Genomic DNA, 20,513 nt, shown 5'->3' with positions numbered 1-20,513 from the left:
TAGCCAGGATGGTCTCGATCTCCTGACCTTGTGATGCGCCCGCCTCGGCCTTCCAAAGTGCTGGGATTACAGGCATGAGCCACCGTGCCCGGCCGGACAAAAATACTTTCTTTTTTTGAGACAGAGTCTCGCTCTGTCGCCCAGGCTGGAGCGCAGTGGCCAGATCTCAGCTCACTGCAAGCTCCGCCTCCCGGGTTTACGCCATTCTCCCGCCTCAGCCTCCCAAGTAGCTGGGACTACAGGGGCCCGCCACCTCGCCCGGCTAGTTTTTTGTATTTTTTAGTAGAGACGGGGTTTCACCGTATTAGCCAGGATGGTCTCGATCTCCTGACCTCATGATCTGCCCATCTTGGCCTCCCAAAGTGCTGGGATTACAGGCTTGAGCCACCGCACCTGGCCGACAAAAATATTTTTGACCATGGGTCAGGCAGAGATTTCTTGAACATGATACCGAGAACATGATTCATAAATGAGCAAACTGATAAATTAGACTTCATCAAAATTAAGAACTTCTGTTCTTCCAAACACTCTGTTGAGAGAATAAAAAGACTTCACAGACTGGGAGAAAATATTCCCCATCACATATCTGACCAAAAATAGACTGTATAAGGAACTCAAAGCTGGGCATGGTGGCTCACTTCTGTAATGCCAGCACTTTGGGAGGCCAAGACTGGAGGATTGCTTGAAAGTCCAGGAGTTTGAGACCAGCCTGGGCAACATAGTGAGACCCCATCTCTATTAAAAAAAAAACTCAGTAAGTAAACAACTTAATTTAAAAGAGCAAAAGATTTGAGTAGACACTATGCAGGAAGGTGTATGAACAGCAGATAAACACCCCAAAAGGTGTTAAACATAGACCGGACATGGTGGCTCATGCCTGTAATCCCAGAACTTTGGGAGGCTGAGGTGGGCAGATCACCTGAGGTTAGGAGTTCAAGACCAGCCCTGCCAACATAGCGAAACCCTGTCTCTACTAAAGTACAAGATTAAATTAGATGTGGTGGCACGTGCCTGTAATCCCAGCTACCTGAGAGACTGAGACACGAGAATCACTTGAACCCAGGAGGCGGAGGTTGCAGTGAGACAAGGTTGTGCCACTGCATTCCAGCCTGGGTGACAGAGTGAGACTCTGTCTCAAAAATAAAAAATAAAAAGGCATTAAACATCATTAGTAATGTAGAATTGCAAATTAAACCCATAATGAGATACCACTATATGTCTATTGTGAAAATTAAGATATTAAGAGAAACTAAGGAAAAAACGGCAATACAAAATGCTGGTAAGAATGTGGAGCAATGGAAACTTCCTTCCTTTGCTGTTGGGAGGGCAAATAGTATAGCTACTGTGGAGAAATGTTTGGCAGTTTTTTATGAAGGTAAATATACACTTGTAATATGACCCAACATTCCCACTCCTAGTATTTACCCAAGTGAAATGAGAACTTAGGTTGACTTCCTTTTTTTTGAGATGGAGTCTCACTCTCTTGCCCAGGCTGGAGTGCAGTGACACAATATCGGCTCACTGCAACCTCCGCCTCCTGGGTTCAAACAGTTCTCCTGCCTCAGCCTCCCGATTAGCTGGGATTTACAGGCGTGTGCCACCACGCCCGGCTAATTTTTGTATTTTTAGTAGAGATGGGGTTTCGCCATGTTGGCCAGGTTGGTCTTGAACTCCTGATCTCAAGTAATCTGCCTGCCTCGGCCTCACAGAGTGCCAGGATTACAGGCGTGAGCCACCGCTCCCAGCCTGTTTTCTTTTTAATTTTTAAAAACAGCTTTATTGAGTAGTAATTCTTGTACCATACAATTTTCCCTTTGAAGTATGCATTTCAGTGACTTTTAATATATTCACAGTTTTGTTACCACAACAATCAATTTTAAAACATTTATTTCACTCCAAAAAAGAAACCCCAGACCCAGTAGCAGTCACTCCCATTGTCTCTTGCCTAGCCCTGGGCAACTACTAATCTACTTTTTGTCTCTAGAGATTGTTTTACTTAATGTTTTCAAGGTTCATTTGTGTTATAACATATATCAGTACTTCATTTCCGTTTATAGCCAAATAATATTCCATTGTACGGATAGAACCACACTTTGTTTACCCACTAATGGATATTTGGGTTATTTCCACCCTTTCGGCTATTATGAATAATGCTGCTGCCATGAACATTCATGTACAAGTTTTTGTGTGGACATGCGTTCTCATTTCTTTTGGGTATAGACCTATGAGTGAAATATCTGGGCCATATGGTTACTCTGTTTAGCTTTTTTGAGGAACTAAACTGTTTTCCAGACCAACTGCCTCCTTTTACATTTCTACCAGCAATGTATCAGAGTTCCAGTTTCTCCCTGTCCTTGTCAATACTTGTAATTGTGTGTCATTTTTTGTTTTAAAGAGATGAAGTCTCACTGTGTTGCCCAGGTTGGAGTACAGTGGCCATTCTCAGGTGCAATCATAGTGCACTTACATGCTCAAACTCCTAGACTCCAGTGATCCTCCTGCCTCAGTCTCCCAAGTAGATGGAACTACAGGTGTATGCCACTGTACCCACTAATCATTTTTTACTGTAGCTATCAAAGTGGCAGTGAAGTAGTATCTCATTGTGGAATTGATTTGCATTTTCATAGTGATGAATGATGTTGAACATCTTCTCATGTACTTGCCCCTTTGGAGAAATGTCTATTCAAATCTTTTGCCCATTAAAAAAAAATTACTGGCCGGGTGCGGTGGCTCACAACTGTAATCCCAGCACTCTGGGAGGCCAAGGCGGGCAGATCACCTGAGGTCGGGAGTTTGAGACCAGCCCGACCAACATGGAGAAACCCCGTCTCTACTAAAAATACAAAATTAGCCAGGCGTGGTGGCTTGTGCCTGTAATCCCAGCTACTCGGGAGGCTGAGGCAGGAGAATCGCTTGAACCCAGGAGGTGGAGGTTGCAGTGAGCTGAGATTGTGCCATTGCACTCCAGCGTGGGCAACAAGAGCAAAACTCTGTCTCAAAAAAAAAAAAAAAAAAAATTGAGTTCTGAGTTCTTTATATATTTGGATACTAAACCTGATACTATCAGAAATGTGATTTGCAAATACTTTTTTGTGTTGTCTTCACTTTCTTGAAGCACAGCAGTTTTAGATTTTGACAAAGTTCAATTTGTTTATTTCTTTGACTTCTTGTGCTTTAGGTGTCATATCTAGGAAACTGTTGCCTAAGTGTTATGATTAATTGCCTAATCCAAAGTTATGAAGATAATTTCTTTTTTTTTAGTGAGATGGACTCACTCTGTCGCCCAGACTGGAGTGCAGTGGCACAATCATGGCTTATAGTACCCTCTGCCTCCTGGGCTCAAGCAATCCTTCCACCTCAGCCTCCTGAGTTGCTGGGACTGCAGGAGCATGCCACCATGCCTGGCTAATATTTGTGTTTTTTTGTAAAGATTGAGTTTCACCATGTTGCCAAGGCTGGTCTTGAACTCTTGAGCTCAAGTGATCCTTCCATCTTGGCCTCTCAAAGTGCTGGGATTATACCTCGGTGGCATGAACTACCAAGCCTGGCCAGTTTATTGTCTTAAACTTCAAAATGGTCTTAATGTGTTAATTTTAGGGCAAATTTAAAGTTTTCTTGTTTATTCCCAGGTAATTAAGTGTTGTGTTGCAAATTAGCTTTTTAAAATTGTTTCCTGTGATTGGTTATTGTTTGTATATAACGGTCATTTTCTAAAGAGAATGCCAGTTTTTTCCCTTAAATCATTTTTCAAGTAGTATAACTGCTGTGTAAAATTCATTCTTGGGCTGGGCACGGTGCCTCATACCTGTAATCCCAGCACATTGGGAAGCTCAGGCAGGAAGACTGCTTGAGTCCAGGAGTTGGAGACCAGCCTGGGCAACATAAGGAGATCCCAACTCTACAAGAAATAAAAGAAATTTTAAAAATTGACCAGTCATGATGGCACAAGCCTGTAGTCCAAGCTACTCAGGAATCTGAGGTGGAAGGATCACTTGAGCCCTGGAGGTCAAGGCTGCAGTGAACTGTGATTGCTCCACTGCACTCCAGACTGGGCAACAGAGCTGGACCCTGTCTCTGAAACAACACAATTAGTCTTGAATGAAGTTTCATGAAAACTGCTGAATTTGGAATTGTTTGCCTTACTTCACTTCATAATTTATATTTAAGTTTAAGAAATCTAAAATGCATATTGTACAAACAAAACTTTTTTTTTTTTTGAGACGGAGTCTCGCTCTGTCACCCAGGCTGGAGTACAGTGGCGCAATCTCAGCTCACTGCAACCTCCGCCTCCTGGGTTCAAGTGATTCTCCTGCCTCATCCTCCTGAGTAGCTGGGATTACGGGCACCTGCCACCATGCCCGGCTAATTTTTGTATTTTTGGTAGAGATGGGGTTTTACCATGTTGGCCAGGCTAGTCCTTGAACTCCTTACCTCAGGTGATCCATCCACCTTGGCCTCCCAAAGTGCTGGGATTACAGGCGTGAGCCACCGCACCTGTCCTTACTGTTATTTTTATGGGTACAGAGTCTCTGTCACCCAGGCTAGAGTGCGGTAGCCCATTCATGGCCCACTGCAGCCTCTACTTCCCAGGTTCAAGTGATCCTCCAGCCTCAACCTACTGAGTAGCTGGGACTACCACCACACCTGGCTATTTAAAAATTTTTTTTTATAGAATTGGGGTTTCCTTGTGTTGCCAGGCTGGTTTCAAACTGCTGGCCTCCAGTGATCCTCCCGCCTTAGCCTCCCAATATGTTGGGATTACAGGCATGAGCTACTGTACCCAGTTTAGGCTTAAGTATCTTTGAAAAAGAGAAAGTGAAATGTAGAGGCTTATAGAACTAGAAAATGGAACATGCTCAAAACCTTATATTATTTGTTACTTACTCTTTTGTTAGAGAGTAATTAACTACTTCTTAAAAGGTTTAGGGTATCTTAATATGATAATGCTTTAGGTTTATTATTTTGTATAAAGTTATTTTTTTTGTCACTATAAAAATGTATTATAGGAGGTCTGGAAAATATAGAGATATAAAAGAAAATTACCAGCCGGGTGTGATGGCTCACGCCTGTAATCCCAGCACTTCGGGAGGCCGAGGCGGGCAGATCACGTGAGGTCAGGAGTTTGAGACCAGCCTGGCCAACATGGCAAAACCCCGTCTGTACTAAAACAAAAATTAGCCAGGCATGTTGCCAGGTGCCTATAATCCCAGCTACTTGGGAGGCTGAAGCAGGAGAATCGCTTTAACCCGGGAGACAGAGGTGGCAGTGAGCCAAGACTGCGCTACTACACTCCAGTCTGGGCAACAGAATGAGACTCTGTCTCAAAAAAAAAAGAAAAAGAAAATTATCTACTGTTTTGCTACCCAGAGACAATTACACTTTGGTGAATTTCCTCTGCATATGTTCTTGCATAGTTATGACCATATTATGATGTTAATTTTTTCTTTGTTTTGACCAGTGTTAATTTATTTATAACTTTGTGTTGTGGTAATGAAAACATAATCTTAGTCAGTATAGATTCCACCAAGGTTGTATGATAATTTTTAAATCTTGCTTTTTCATTTAACTCTACAAGTTAAAGGATGTGTTCATTTTAAGTTTCTTGGCATATAACAACATTAAATAATTTTGCTTAATTGTTCACTTGATGGGCAAAAATGATGTCTTATGTCATTAATTACTAACAAGTTTGAGCATTTTTTGTTGAGCTAACAACTTTTCCTTTTTGTGAGTTCCAAATTCTTTATCCACTTGTCTATTAACATCTTAGTGGTTTTCTTATTGATTTGTATGAGCTCCTTAAAAGTGGTCTATTTTCTTTAAATGATTTTCTAGTTTGAGTTTTAAAGGTTTTTTTTTTTTTTCCACACATAAGCTTATTTTGTGTATTCAAATTCCATCTGGCTTTTGATAGGTTGTTTTCTTTCTCTCTCTTTTTTTTTTTTTTTTGAGATGAGGTCTCACTTTGTTGTCCAGGCTGGAGAGCAGTGACAAGATCATGGCTCACTGCAGCCTCAACCTCCTGGTCTCAAGTAGTCCTCCTGCGTTAGCCTCCCAAGTAGCTGGGACCACAGGTGTATGCCACCATGCCCAGCTAATTTTTTGATTTTTTTTTTTTTTTTTGTAGAGATGAGGTCTTGCTATGTTGCCCAGTCTGGTCTCAAACTCCTGAGCTCAAGCGATCCTCTTGCCTTGGCCTCCCAAAGTACTGGGATTACAGGTATGAACCACTGTGCCCGGGCATTTTCTTATTTTTAAGTTTAGAAATTCTCTGCTTTTAGAGATCTGATAACTATTCTGTTGTTGCTGTTTGTTTTACTTTGTTTTGTTGATTATAACTATGTAATCCATCTAGAATTTATTTTGAAACATGTACGGTAAAGATACTTATTCTTTCTATGATTGTTTTGAATTTTTACATAGGCTCTGTCATTCTTAAAATATTTTCATGCTATTTGAAGAAAAATACTATCTTAAGCTGGTTATTTTTAGTTATTTCTGTAGGCTAATGGTTTTTAATTCCTTGTGAGATTTAAGGACAATGAGAGATGACAAAAAACTTTAGTGACAATATATTTTAACAATGGCAAAATAACCTGTTTTCTGACAAATCTAAACTCTCTTATCAGAGTTAAAAGTTTAGACAACATTTGTGATTAGCCTTCTGTTAGTGCAGTGAAAACATTTGTATTTTCTGCAAATAGCATTTATCCATGAAGAAAATTAAAATAGAAATCTGTTCAAATGGAAAATTCTAGACTCTTCAGACAGCTCAGGCTTTTCAGAAAGCCTTGTGCTTTGGCAGGAGCCCAGGATAGGAAGTGTCTGCATCTGCTACATTCTAGAAGCCTTCCCCAAATCACTGTAACGGAGCCAAAAGAGCAGTGTATTTCATTACTTTGTGGTTCTGGAAATATCTGGAAGTTTGCCGCAAACTCGAGGGAGGAGTCTAAGGAGTACTTCCAATTTTTGTGGTGATCTGTTTTTATTGAGATTCAAGTTAGGGGGACGGTGGGGTTATTTTTTAGCTCTTGTAGAATGGGGAGCTTTCAGTTTGAACATGAGCCTTTTGGTTTAGCTCATGTCACATAGGAAGACGAGTCAGAGGGGCCTGCACAAAAGAGAAACAGGTTGACAAGTCAGTTTAACCAATGGGAGCCTGTTACTGAAGCAAACTATATTGTAATGGTAACTTATTCTCCTGTAAAGTAATAAGAAAGACAAAGTTCATGTTTGTAGGGGAGAAGGAGCAAGAGAAGAGTGGTAGCAGGGCATCTGAGAAAGTGAGGTAAAGCCTTTCTGTTGGTTAGTTTATATCCTCATTTGCCGTGAAGAATCCTCACTAGAAAAGACAGTGCTATCATGGATATAGAGCAAAAACACAAATGGGCTTTGCTGCCAGATTTAAAAAAAGAAAGATTCATAGAGGCCACAGACATGTCTTAGGCTAAGTTTTTTTTTTTTTTTTTTTACATAGAACACAGTTGATAAGAGAAACAAAACTGAAGTCTGGGTCCTTTGAGAGAAAATACTTGTTTAAATGGACATGGCTATTTATTCATTTTGGATTCTCTACAACTTAAAAAAAAAAAAAAAAAAAAAAGACATGTGCAGTGGTGCAGACCTGTATTTCCAGCTACTCAGGAGGCTGAGGTGGGAGGATCATTTGAGCCCAGGAGTTTGAGTTCAACTTGGACAACATAGCAAGACCCCGTCTCTTAAAAAACCAAACCAAGAGAACAGTGTCATTGCAATATAATTCATATACCTTATAATTCACCCATTTAGTATTTATGATTCAATGGTTTTTAGTACTTTCACAGTCATTCCACCATCAGTCAGTCACCACAGTCAATTTTATTTCATTTATTCATTTTTTTAAGAGATGGGGTCTTACTATCTTGCCCAAGCTGGCTTTGAACTCCTGGGTTCAAGTGATCCTCCTGCCTCAGTCTCCCAAGTAGCTGGGACTCCAGGCACCTGCTACTGTGCCTGGCCAGTCAATTTTAGAACATTTTATTGCCCCCAAATCTACAACTTTTGATTGAATTTATTTTAAAAAGTTAAGTTATAGGAAAAAGATGGGCTGGGTGCCATGGCTCATGCACCAGCCCATCCACCCAAAGCTTTGGGAGGATGAGGCGGGCGGATCACCTGAGGTCAGGAGTTTGAGACTGTCTCAAAAATACATATATAATATATATATATGAAAAAGATGGAACAAATTAGGAATTTTAAGGATTAATCAGCTCTGAAATCTTTTTCCTTTAAAATATATTCTAACATTTTGAAAATGTATTGGTAATTTTTAATATTTAAATAGATAAGTTGGTATATTTTTATGGGAAATTCATGGGATAGGTCCAAATCACAGAGAAAACTTGTTTTTCAGGCTACACACGAAAAAAACACCTGCTATTCATTTACTCTAATTGTAATAGTGACTAAGGAGAACAAACTAAGCATGAATTTTTAAGCACAAATTATCAGGTGATAACAAACATATATTCTTCTCTAATATGGGTGCAGTGGCTCATGCTTATAATCCCAGTGCTTTGGGAGGCTGAGGCGGGTATATCACTTGAGGCCAGGAGTTCGAGACCAACCTGGCCAACATAGCAAAACCTTTTCTCTGCTAAAAAGATAAAAAGTTAATGAGGTGTGGTGGCACACACCTTTGGTCCCAACTACTTGGGAGGCTGAGGCATGAGAATTGCTTGAACCTGGGAGGCGGAGGTTGCAGTGAGCCAAGATCGCACCACTGGACTCCCGCCTGGGCAACAGAGACTCTATCTCAAAAAAAAAGAAAAAGAACAAAACCACAAAAAAGAAATGTCATGGCAGTACTCTAATTATATGAAAAACAAAATAGTAGCTATTATTAAGTTATTACACAATTGATAACAACTGACATCAATTTTATGGGCAACCTTGGAATCTTTTACTTTTTCATAGAAATAATAGATAAGGAACTTTTCCTTCCCTCCTTTCGTATTTTTTAAGTAATGGCTGCATTTCTCTATTTCTGTTGTAGGTGTGTGATCCTGTAAAATGAAGTGTTCCAAGATGATCTGGTATATATTAATTATAGGAATTCTGCTTCCCCAGTCTTTGGCTCATCCAGGCTTTTTTACTTCAATTGGTAAGTCTTACTACTTGTTGATTTTTTTGGTTTTGCATTTTTTAATTTCCATTTTTTAGTGTTTTAAAATCAGCAAAAACAAATACAGTGTATTCCCAGAATATAGGTTTATTCGCTGCCCCTTTAAAAGGTCCTTTTTAAATAATTTGATATTTTCTTTAATTTTTTTATTATAAAAATGATACATATTCAGGTTAAAATAATTTAATGCGTATACTTAGTCTTTCTCAATGCACAGATATACAAGTAATATACTGCATATGTATCTAATCTGCTTTTTCCACTTAAGAATCTACTGTGAACACCAGTTTTTTTTTGTATTATAACTTAAAAAATATTTTATCATGATTATTTTGAATAGAGACAGGGTCTCACCATGTTGGCCAGGCTGGTTTTCAACTCCTGGTCTCAAGGAATTCTCCTGGCTGGACCTCCAAAGTGCTGGGATTACAACAGGCGTGAGCTGCCACGCCTTGCCCATAAGTATATACTTATGACTCTTGATTCCAATATATAAAATGATGGGTTCTCGCATCCTGTTGTACATAAACAGATTATTTGAAGCTTTTTTAGTGTGGCTTTTATTTATTAAATAAAAATTTAATTCTAATTAGTCTCAAAAACAAAGGTAAAGGGTTCGAGAAATGAAGTAAAGGTGAAGAAACATTAATTTTTGGAAAGTAATGTTGATTTGCAATTAAATAATACATTTGTAGATGTAAAGACAATTTGCCAGCACAGTCTAAAGCTTGCAAAATTAAGTGGCTTGAAAATTAGAACTGGAACTCTTGATTAGAAGTTTTTGGCTTTATTTTGGTTTATCTGGTAAAAAGGAAGAAAAGATCGTCTCCAGCATATCTGATTCATGCCAGTTAAATTGTCTCATAGAATGAAACAGTGTCAATCATTCTTATTCTTAACATACCTGTGTTGAAGGATATGAGTATTTGATAACCTTCTTCCCCTTCTACTAGGTCAGATGACTGATTTGATTCATACTGAGAAAGATCTGGTGACTTCCCTGAAAGATTATATTAAGGCAGAAGAGGACAAGTTAGAACAAATAAAAAAGTAAGCAAAGTGTTTACTTATTATGACTGACTAAACCTGGATGTTTTCTTTCTCGAGCTAAAATATTCTTTAAGTAGAAATGAAACCCATTTTTGAACCTTACAAAGCTGGTTGAAATGGCTAAAATAGGAGTATAGAGAACAAGTTAGACTTGGGCCAACTTTCACATGGAAGAATATGGGTTGAGATAAGAATATGGATAGATATTGGCTAGGTGCAGTGACTCATGCCTGTAATCCAGCACTTTGGGAGGCCGAGGAGGGTGGATCACTTGAGGCCAGGAGTTCAAGACCAGCCTGGCCAACGTGGTGAAAACCTGTCTCTACTGAAAATACAAAACTAGCTGGGTGTGGTAGCACATGCCTGTAATCCCAGCTGCTTGGGAGGCTAAGGTAGGAGAATCACTTGAACCCGGGAGGTGGAGGCTGCAGTGAGCCAGGATTGTGCCACTGCACTCCAGCCTGGGCTACAGAGCAAGAGACTATCTCAAAAAACAACAACAACAACAACAAAAAGGATGGATATGGGAAGTTGACTAATAATTTTTTTTTTTTTTTTGAGACAGAGTCTTGTTCTGTTGCCCAGGCTGGAGCGCAGTGACATGATCTCGGCTCACTGCAACCTCCACCTTCCAGGTTCAAGTGATTCTCCTGCCTCAGCCTCCCGAGTAGCTGGGACTACAGGTGTACACCACCACGCCTGGGTAATTTTTGTATTTTTAGTAGAGACGGGGTTTTGCCATGTTGGCCAGGCTGGTCTCAAACTCCTGACCTCAGGTGATACGCCCGCCTTGGCCTCCCAAAGTACTGGGATTACAGGTGTGAGCCACTGCACCCAGCCTGACTGATAATTTTAAAAGTATTGCTAATATCTTCTCTCCTCCTCTAACCTCTTAGTCAACCCACCTGCTGCTGCAGTTTTCCAATTCTACTTATCCTTTACTCCCATGGTTCCACTGTAGAGATTATAGTGATAAGTATTGTTAGTGTTATTTAATTGATACAGTTTTTCTCAAATATGAATTTAATTGACTCATGTTCATAGTTAATCCTGACCTGAGAATTCCTGTCTTTTATTTAATGGGTAGCTGAGTGTTCAGTTTTTTCATTTTAAAATATAGTTTCTAGAAACTGGATGTAAAGACTTAGTATAAGTTGATTTAAATGAACATGTAATTGAATTTGGGTTGGGCTAATTTGTAGTTTGTAATAATCAGTTATTTGGCCCTGGAACCTATGAGGAAATGAATTTTTAGACTTTTACTAGAGGGATTCAGTCACAACTTTTACTAAGACAGGGAGGCTCCATGTACTGTAACCATTTGGGAGAAACAAAACTAAAACAAAAAGTCCTATAGTTGTATTGATTCTGCCAAGAGGATCTTGCTTTTTAAAGAGACCTTATAATTTTACTTTAAAATTATAGGTAAAAAAGAAACTATAGGTATAGTTTAACTCAAAAAATTCTAGTCATTATTTTTTCTGAGCGTTTCACTAAATTGTGTTTTTCCCTATGAAATATACCTATTCTCAGTTTTTATGTTTTACATCTGTAGATGGGCAGAGAAGTTAGATCGGCTAACTAGTACAGCGACAAAAGATCCAGAAGGATTTGTTGGTCATCCAGTAAATGCATTCAAATTAATGAAACGTCTGAATACTGAGTGGAGTGAGTTGGAGAATCTGGTCCTTAAGGATATGTCAGATGGTAAGTCTGAAGAGATTCCTGAGTAAGGCAATATTACCACCATCTGTAGAAATAATAAAGTTAGTGATAAATTCAGTTCCCAGGAAACCAAGTGTTAAGTGTTGTAACTAGATTTTGCCTGGGTGCGTTTGGTTTGAATAGAGTTAATTTAGTCAAAATCCTGAATTCTTTGACTAAAAAAGAAGTAATTTCATTTATTGTTGACTTTTGTTTTGAAATCTGCAAAACTGAATAGATTATTTGGCATATAGCTTCATTTCTGAGGGTAATCATTTTTATTTTAGGATTACCTTCAAATTTTAAAAAAGTGTGTATCTGCAATCAATTTTAAAAAATGTTGGGAGTGTTACTATAAAGAGAAATATTAACTGTGTTCTATCTAGTATTTTGAAGTTTAGAAGTAGTTTGCTCAATGTAGAAAATCAAACTGAGGCTGCAAACCGTAATAGTGAATAAGTGATACAGTTGTAGTTGGAGTGTTGAAATGTTTTAGATACTTTAATAACAGACGTGGAAGACTAAATCTGGACTTCAGTAAGGAGGTAAAGGGATTATGCACCCCCCCCCAAAAAAAAAAAGAGACGGAAAAGAGCTGAGCTAGTTATGTAGATAAAATACTCCAAAATACTCCAGTGTTTGTAAGCAGTGACTATTATGCACAGGGGTCAGGAAACCTTGAAACAAAAAATATGGCAAGTACTTGTGAATACTTCTTTACTGTGAGAGGGAAGTGTCTGTGATTATTTTCTGTACTATATAACACCTTGGGAACTTTTTTTTTTTTTGGAGACAGGGTCTCACTGTTGCCCAGGCTGGAATACAGTGGCACAATCATGGTTCACTGCAGCTTTGAACTCCTGAGCTCAAACAATCCTCCCACCTCAGCCTCCTGAGTAGTTGGCACTTCAGGCATAGACCACCGCGCTGGGCCAATTAAAAAATTTTTCTTTTGTAGAAACAAGGTCTTGCTATGTTGCCCAGGCTGATCTCAAATTCTTGGCCTCATGTGATCCTTCCACCTCAGCCTCGCACAGTGCTTGGGATTACACACGTGAGCCCTGGTTCCTGGCCCCCCACACATTTTTTAAAGGAAATCCATATATTTATTCTCAAGTAATGAACTAAGTTTTTTATAATGTGAACCTTGGGACTTTGTTATTTTAATCTGTAGTAGTCATTCTATAATGCTATGCTATATATTTTTAATTTTTCTTAGAATTTTGTTTGTAGCATAAGAAATATTATAGCATTCTATAAAATTTGTAAAATTTGCTAATGAAATTTCCTATAGAAATTGAGACTGAGGCTGGGCGTGGTGGCTCAAGCCTGTAATCCCAGCACTTTGGGAGGCCGAGACGGGCGGATCACGAGGTCAGGAGATCGAGACCATCCTGGCTAACACAGTGAAACCCCGTCTCTACTAAAAAATACAAAAAACTAGCTGGGCATGGTGGCGGGCACCTGTAGTCCCAGCTACTTGGGAGGCTGAGGCTGGAGAATGGCGAAAACCCGGGAGGCGGGGCTTGCAGTGAGCTGAGATCCGGCCACTGCACTCCAGCCTGGGTGACAGAGCGAGACTCCGTCTCAGGAAAAAAAATAAATAAAAATTGCGACTGAGAGTTGGTCATAAAACTAAAAATATTGTTGGAAACAGAGCAGGTCAAAACTCCCATGCTCATCTAATAATGAAATTACACCAATAAAGAGCCACTGCACGTCAGCCTGGACAACATGGCAAGACTCTGTCTCTAAAAAGAGACAAAACAGCATAAAAATATGCTTGATATAAACTCTAGCCCTCTTCTAGTTATTTGTTCATTTGTACATTTTCATTTACATAAAAATGCCAGGTCTCAGCCAGGCATGGTGGCTCAGACCTGTAATCCCAGTAGTTGGGGAGGCTGAGGCTGGCACATCACTTGAGGTCGGGAATTCGAGAGCAGCTCAGCCAACATGGTGAAACCCCGTCTCTACTAAAAATGTAAAAGTTAGCCGGGCATGGTGGTGGGCACCTTTAATCCCAGCTACTCGGGAGGCTGAGGCAGGAGAATCGCTTGAACTCGGGAGTCAGAAGTTGCCGTGAGCCGAGATTGTGCCACTGCACTCCAGCCTGGGTGACAGAGCAAGACTGCATCTCAAAAAAAAAAAAAAAAAAGCCTGGTGTCTTGCTGTTCAAAATACTTAGTCAGCTGGACACAGTTGCTCACGCCTGTAATCCCAGCACTTTGGGAGGCCAAGGCAGGTGGATTGTTTGAGGCCAGGAGTTGGAGACCAGCCTGGGCAACACGGTGAAACCCTCTCTCTACTAAAAATACAAAAATTAACTGGGTGTGGTGGCACATGCCTGTAATCCCAGCTCCTTGGGAGGCTGAGGCATGATAATTGCTTGAACCTGGGAGGTGGAGGTTGCAGTGAGCTGAGATCGTGCCACTGCACTCCAGCCTGGATGACAGAGTGAGACTCTGTCTCACAAAAAAACCATATAGTTGATTATAAGTTAATCAGTACAAGAGGGAAGTCTCATACCTAATTTTTATTCACAAGCAATGATACTTACATTAAAATTTTAAACCACTTTTTTTGTTTCTTGAGTGTTTATCATCCATTCTCCTTGGGGTTATATAGTTATCAGTAATTGGTTTGTTAGTATGATTTTTGCTATACTTTATGTAAATCCTCTTTAAGATTAGCTTTATATATTGTAAATTTTAGTGGATCAATACCATGTTTAATAATTAAACTGATCTAAATATATTTTAGTAAACTAGCTGTTGATCTTAAATATATAATTAATATCTCTTCCTTGTCCTTGAAAAATTCCACCAAACTTTATATATTTACATATTTATATAATGTGTAATACATGGAAGAAGAAAACAACATTAAGGGCACACATTTTACTTACATCTGTTATCTGGAAGTATAATTGATTGTCAATGAATGTCATTTTCAGACCCATAAATGTGTTCATTTCCCAAACTTAGTGGATGCACTTTTGTTTTCTTGCTATGTTATATAACTAAAAACTCATAACTATTATGTTAGGTGATCTTTACTTGGTAATACAGATATAATTTATGTAACAGCATTACAGTTCTTAAACAATATTAGGCTTTTATAAGATTAAACAAGTTAGAAGTGTGCCAAGTCTCATTCAATGTATTTAAGTTGTTCTTGTTATGTAGAACTTTTCATGGTATGGTAGAAAATAATAAAATAGTTTTTGAACAGTCCTTATTAAGTCTCTTTATGGGAAGTTAATGAGGTTTTACAGTCTGTTTTTCTTTTATTTATCTGTTTCAAGGCTTTATCTCTAACTTAACCATTCAGAGACAGTACTTTCCTAATGATGAAGATCAGGTTGGGGCAGCCAAAGCTCTGTTACGTCTCCAGGATACCTACAATTTGGATACAGATACCATCTCAAAGGGTAATCTTCCAGGTAAGATCATTCTTCCATTCTATAAAATACCATCACCTAGCTTCTCTGTTGAGTCCATTAAGGCAATGTTAGTATAAAAAAGGCTTTTGCATTTTAAGATTTTAAATTGTAGTTTGTTTCATAGCCTTTGAAGACTAAAGAATCACCTTCCCTTTCTCTTAGGGCTTAATAGTTATGGGTAGGCTTCTAGTTTGTTACTCTGAAATCTTGTATTGATAGAGGCTAACTTAAGTAGGAAATTTTAGTGTGTAAAGAAAAGAAACTATCATTTTACCAAATGTTTTTATTCAGAACACCTAATACTATTTGTAAGGTTTGTATGTAAAGCTATAAGGGAGTCGATAGTCAAAGTTTATATGTTAAATAATTAAAAGCCAAGATGTTTTGGGTATCCACATATGTTTAAAGCGTTCCTAGTTTCTTACCTATTTTTTGGCAAAGTCCTCTTTTTAAGTTACAGTTACTTTCATGATAATTTACTTCTGCCATCCCTCACTTTTTCAAAGTTTGTGACTTATTAACACTACTATCTCCTGTCATTGTCAGTCAGCTGCAGAAATAAAATATGTTGTCTCTGTCTTCATACTGTAATTGATTTTCTTTCTTTCTTTTTTTGAGACGGAGTCTCGCTCTGTCGCCCAGGTTGAAGTGCAGTGGCCGGATCTCAGCTCACTGCAAGCTCCGCTTCCCGGGTTTACGCCATTCTCCAGCCTCAGCTTCCCCAGTAGCTGGGACTACAGATGCCTGCCACCTCGCCCGGCTAGTTTTTTGTAGAGACGGGGTTTCACCGTGTTAGCCAGGATGGTCTCGATCACCGGACCTCGTGATCCGCCCGTCTCGGCCTCCCAAAGTGCTGGGATTACAGGCTTGAGCCACCGCGCCCGGCTGTAATTGATTTTCTCAGCAAGAAAAATCAGTTTATCAAAATATTTTCTTGCTCATCTCCCTTTATTTGAGATGAAGGTATCTGTTGGTAAAGACTAAACATGGTATAATAGTAAATAAAATTTATGTTAAGCTGGAATATAATTCCATTAATTTGAACTTCCAAAAATGTACAAATTTGCAAATTTTATTTTCAGTTTCTACTAATATTATACATTATAACACTTTTGATAAGATTATAACCTTATTTTTAAAATTGGCTTCAGGTTTAAAACACATGTAATAGATATTAAATAATACGTGCCAGCTATTATGTTAGGTACTGAGGACACATAATGAACAAGACATACACTACCCTTGCCATTAGGGTATTTAACATTCTTTTTTTTTTTTTTGAGGCAGAGTCTCGCTCAGTCTCCCAGGCTGGAGTGCAGTGGCCGGATCTCAGCTCACTGCAAGCTCCGCCTCCCGGGTTTACACCATTCTCCTGCCTCAGCCTCCCGAGTAGCTGAGATTGCAGGCGCCCGCCACCTCGCCCGGCTAGTTTTTTGTATTTTTTAGTAGAGACGGGGTTTCACCGTGTTAGCCAGGATGGTCTCGATCTCCTGACCTCGTGATCCTCCTGTCTCGGCCTCCCAAAGTGCTGGGATTACAGGCTTGAGCCACTGTGCCCGGCCTAACATTCTTACAGTATAGTAAGATGAGTGCTCGGATGAGAGAAATTCAGGATACCACCATGTGAGCACGTCAAAAGAAACCTATTGCTGAACCTCATAAGAGATATAAAGGAAGAATTCCTGGAAAATATGACAAAAAAATTGAGATCCGGCCAGGGGTGGTGGCTCAAGCCTGTAATCCCAGCACTTTGGGAGGCCGAGACGGGTGGATCACGAGGTCAGGAGATCGAGACCATCCTGGCTAACACGGTGAAACCCTGTCTCTACTAAAAAATACAAAAAACTAGCCGGGCGTGGTGGTGGGCGCCTGTAGTCCCAGCTACTCGGGAGGCTGAGGCAGGAGAATGGCATAAACCTGGGAGGCGGAGCTTGCAGTGAGCTAAGATCAGGCCACTGCACTCCAGCCTGGGCGACAGAGCGAGACTCCGTCTCAAAAAAAAAAAAAAAAAAAATATGAGATCCAGTGGATAAGGAATTAGCCAGAAAAATGGGGGAGAGGGAGAGAGGAATGGGTGTGGGAGAAGTGTTCCAGACAGAGGGAACATGTAGATAGGTCAAAAGGAGAGAGCATATCATATTCAGATAGCTAACATCTAGTTTGTATGGCTTAATGTAGAGTGCAAGAGGTGAATGCATCAGGTGGATATGGGGGTTTGGCTTTGTGAGAGTAGTGAGAGCTGAGACTAGAGAGGTAAGCAGAAGTCATCTCTTGGAGAGCTTTGTAAGCCATGTGGAAGAGATTGAACTGTCCTGAGTGCAATGCGGAGCTATTAAAAAGTTTGTAAGGGGAATTTATGATTTTTCCTTTTAGAAATACCATTCTGGCTGCCAAATGGAGATTGGGTTGGGGCCAAGGGACAAAGAACCAGGGAGGAGGCTGTTGCAAATATTTAAGTAAGAGGTGATAGTGGATAGATTATCAAGCTACTTATTGGAGTGGAATAGTAGAACTTGATGATGTACTTGATCAGAATTTCTGGCTTCATCAACTGGATAGGTTCCATTTAACAAAATAGGGCTGGCATGGTGGCTCATGCCTATGTTCCCAGCACTTTGGGAGGCTAAGGTGGAAAGGATCCCTTGAGGCTAGGAGTTCAAGACCATCCTGGGCAGCATAGCAAGTCCCTGACTCTACAAAAAAATGAAAACTTAACTGGGTGTGGTGGCGCTTACTTGTAGTCCTAGCTATTTGGGAGGCTGAGGTGAGACGTACTCACACTGCTATGAAGAAATACCCAAGACTGGGTAATTTATTTTAAAAAAGAGGTTTAATTGACTCACAGTTCCGCATAGCTAGGGATGTCTTCGGAAACTCACAATCATGGTGGAAAGCACTTCTTCACAGGGTGGCAGGAGAGAGAATGAGTGCCAGCAGGGGAAATGCCAGGTGCTTATAAAACCATCCTATCTCATGAGAACTCACTATCACAAGAACAGCATGGGGGAACTGTCCCCATGATTCAGTAATCTCTTCCTTGTCCCGCCCTTGATAGGTGGGGATTATTACAATTCAAGGTGATATTTGGGTGTGAACACAGAGCCAAACCATGTCATGGGAGGATCACTTGAGCCCAGGAGTCAAGGCTGGAGTGAGCCGTGATCACGCCACTGCACTGCAACGCAACCTGGGCAACAGAGTGAGACCCCCATTTCAAAAAACAAAAAGCAAAAAAGAAAACATCCCACCTCAGCCTCCCAAATGTGTGGTGGTGGTTAATAAACATTATTTAGATTACTCTATGTGTTTTGTTTAAAACATTATATTCTCATCAAAATGGTCTTGAATATTATTTAACCCTGATTTCACTGTGTTTAGTCTTAGGGGCAATATTCATTCTTTCTCAGCTACTTTTTATCTCCTTGACTTTTTCCCCTCTTTTATCACAGTTTTGGGCTAGTTCTTACTGACTTTTCCTTTCATGCAAATTACTTACAAGTAAAATGACTGAAATTTCTTAATCACATTATATCCTATAAGTGGTAAAAATAATAGCATGAATGCTAGCATAAGAGTTTTTAGGCTCCCCCAACCCAGATTATTTTCTATTGTTAATAGTTAAATATCACAGATGTATTCAAAGGCTTCTTGTGCACTTTCCCTTCTTTAGAGCTAATGACTGTTCTGAACTTGATGTGTATCCTGTCATCTTTTTATACTCTATCATATATATTGTCCATTGTATTGTGTTTTTAAATTTTACGTGAATAGTGCATCACACCCTATGTATCTTTCTACAACCTTTTTTTAACCTAATATGTTTAGTAAATTTATCTATGTTGATCATGTTCATCTTACTGCTAATGTGGTATTGTATAACATTATTTATTCATTCTTCTGGGGATGGATGTACATTTATATTTTATCCGATTTTTTGCTTTATCAAATGAGGTTTGATACATCCTTGTTGAAATTTTTGTGACCATGTACTATGTGCAAGAGTTTCTCTTAGGGTGTAAGAAATCACAGGGTATTTGGTTTTTCATCTTGCTTACCAGATGTGGCCAGATTGTTTTCCAGAGCGTGTATTTATACTCTCACCAGCATTGTATGAGAGTTCCCATTTCTTCATATCCTTGCCAGCTCTTGGTTTTGCCAGACTTTAAAACTTTTAGCATTTTGGGTGTGAAATGGTGGGGGTGAGGGAGGAAGGATGGCATGTATTTTAAATTTTCTTCAAACAAAAAAGTCAGAGAAATGCTTAGTGGATTTATATTGATGCCACATCACTGCTTGATTAGTTTCATCTGTTTCTTTTACCACTTTGGGCCTACCTGTTGAAATGCTTTGTTGATATTTTCATGTAAAATCTGATAGGTTATATGCATTTCGACATCAATGTTGTCCTTATAGTTCTTAAGGACTTCCTTTAGTTTTCAGAGTGTTGGTTCCCAACCCTGATTTGTTGACTAGATCCGTATCTGCCAAAGATATCATGCTTTTTTTTAAAGCTGTGATTTTTGTTTTTTAGGTGGTGGGGGTCAGTAATAGAAAATGTCTTACATATAAAATTCAATTTGCTTCATGTGGAAATTGAATGTTCACCCTTCTGGTCACTTGCATCACTGTCTTCATAAGTTAATAAGGTAACTGCAGCAAGCAGTAGATTCTCCAGACATCTCTGGAGCTCACTCAGCTATGAGTGTACCACACTGCCTCAGAGGTGGGACATTAACTTCTAAGTATGTGCATTTTAAACATAATTCTCCCTTACATATTAAGTTTTGATCCATTGAGTGTTCTTGTGAAGTGCAAGAATTTTTGAATTACATGTCTCTCTCAGTTTAATGGATGAACCATAAAAATTTATTTCTTTTTCTTTTTTTCTCTTTTTTTGACATGGAGTCTCACTCTGTTACCCAGGGTGGAGTGCAGTGGCGCAACTCAGCTCACTTTAACGTCTGCCTCCTGGGTTCAAGTGATTCTCCTGCCTCAGCCTCCCAAGTAGCTGGGATTACAGGTGCCTACCACCATGCCTGGCTAATTTTTGTATTTTTAGTAGAGATGAGGTTTCACCATGTCAGCCAGGCTGGTTTCCAGCTCTTGACCTCAAGTGATCCGTCCACCTCAGCCTCCGGAAGTGCTAAAATT

The 20,513-nt window shown here is 39.5% G+C and overlaps 1 protein-coding gene across 4 annotated transcripts in view; it reads left to right on the top strand.

Moving 5' to 3' along the window:
• Nucleotides 1–20,513, top strand: part of P4HA1 (prolyl 4-hydroxylase subunit alpha 1) — a 90,880-nt gene that overhangs the window by 6,333 nt on the left and 64,034 nt on the right. For 2 of the 4 annotated variants that reach the window (XM_033209594.1, XM_033209595.1), the window contains exons 1-5: nt 6,128–6,220; nt 9,035–9,142; nt 10,117–10,213; nt 11,769–11,920; nt 15,225–15,362. In XM_033209594.1, the coding sequence (XP_033065485.1) occupies nt 9,052–9,142; nt 10,117–10,213; nt 11,769–11,920; nt 15,225–15,362 (478 nt within the window). In that variant the 5' untranslated portion in view covers nt 6,128–6,220; nt 9,035–9,051. Of the gene's footprint in view, nt 1–6,127; nt 6,221–9,034; nt 9,143–10,116; nt 10,214–11,768; nt 11,921–15,224; nt 15,363–20,513 lie in introns of those variants that run through there. The other 2 variants (XM_033209592.1, XM_033209593.1) reach the window with 1 other exon arrangement.

This window comes from Trachypithecus francoisi, unplaced genomic scaffold (assembly GCF_009764315.1).
Source record: "Trachypithecus francoisi isolate TF-2019V2 unplaced genomic scaffold, Tfra_2.0 Lachesis_group9, whole genome shotgun sequence".
Taxonomy (NCBI): Eukaryota; Metazoa; Chordata; class Mammalia; order Primates; family Cercopithecidae; genus Trachypithecus; species Trachypithecus francoisi.
This window is presented reverse-complemented; position numbering and strand designations above follow the sequence as displayed.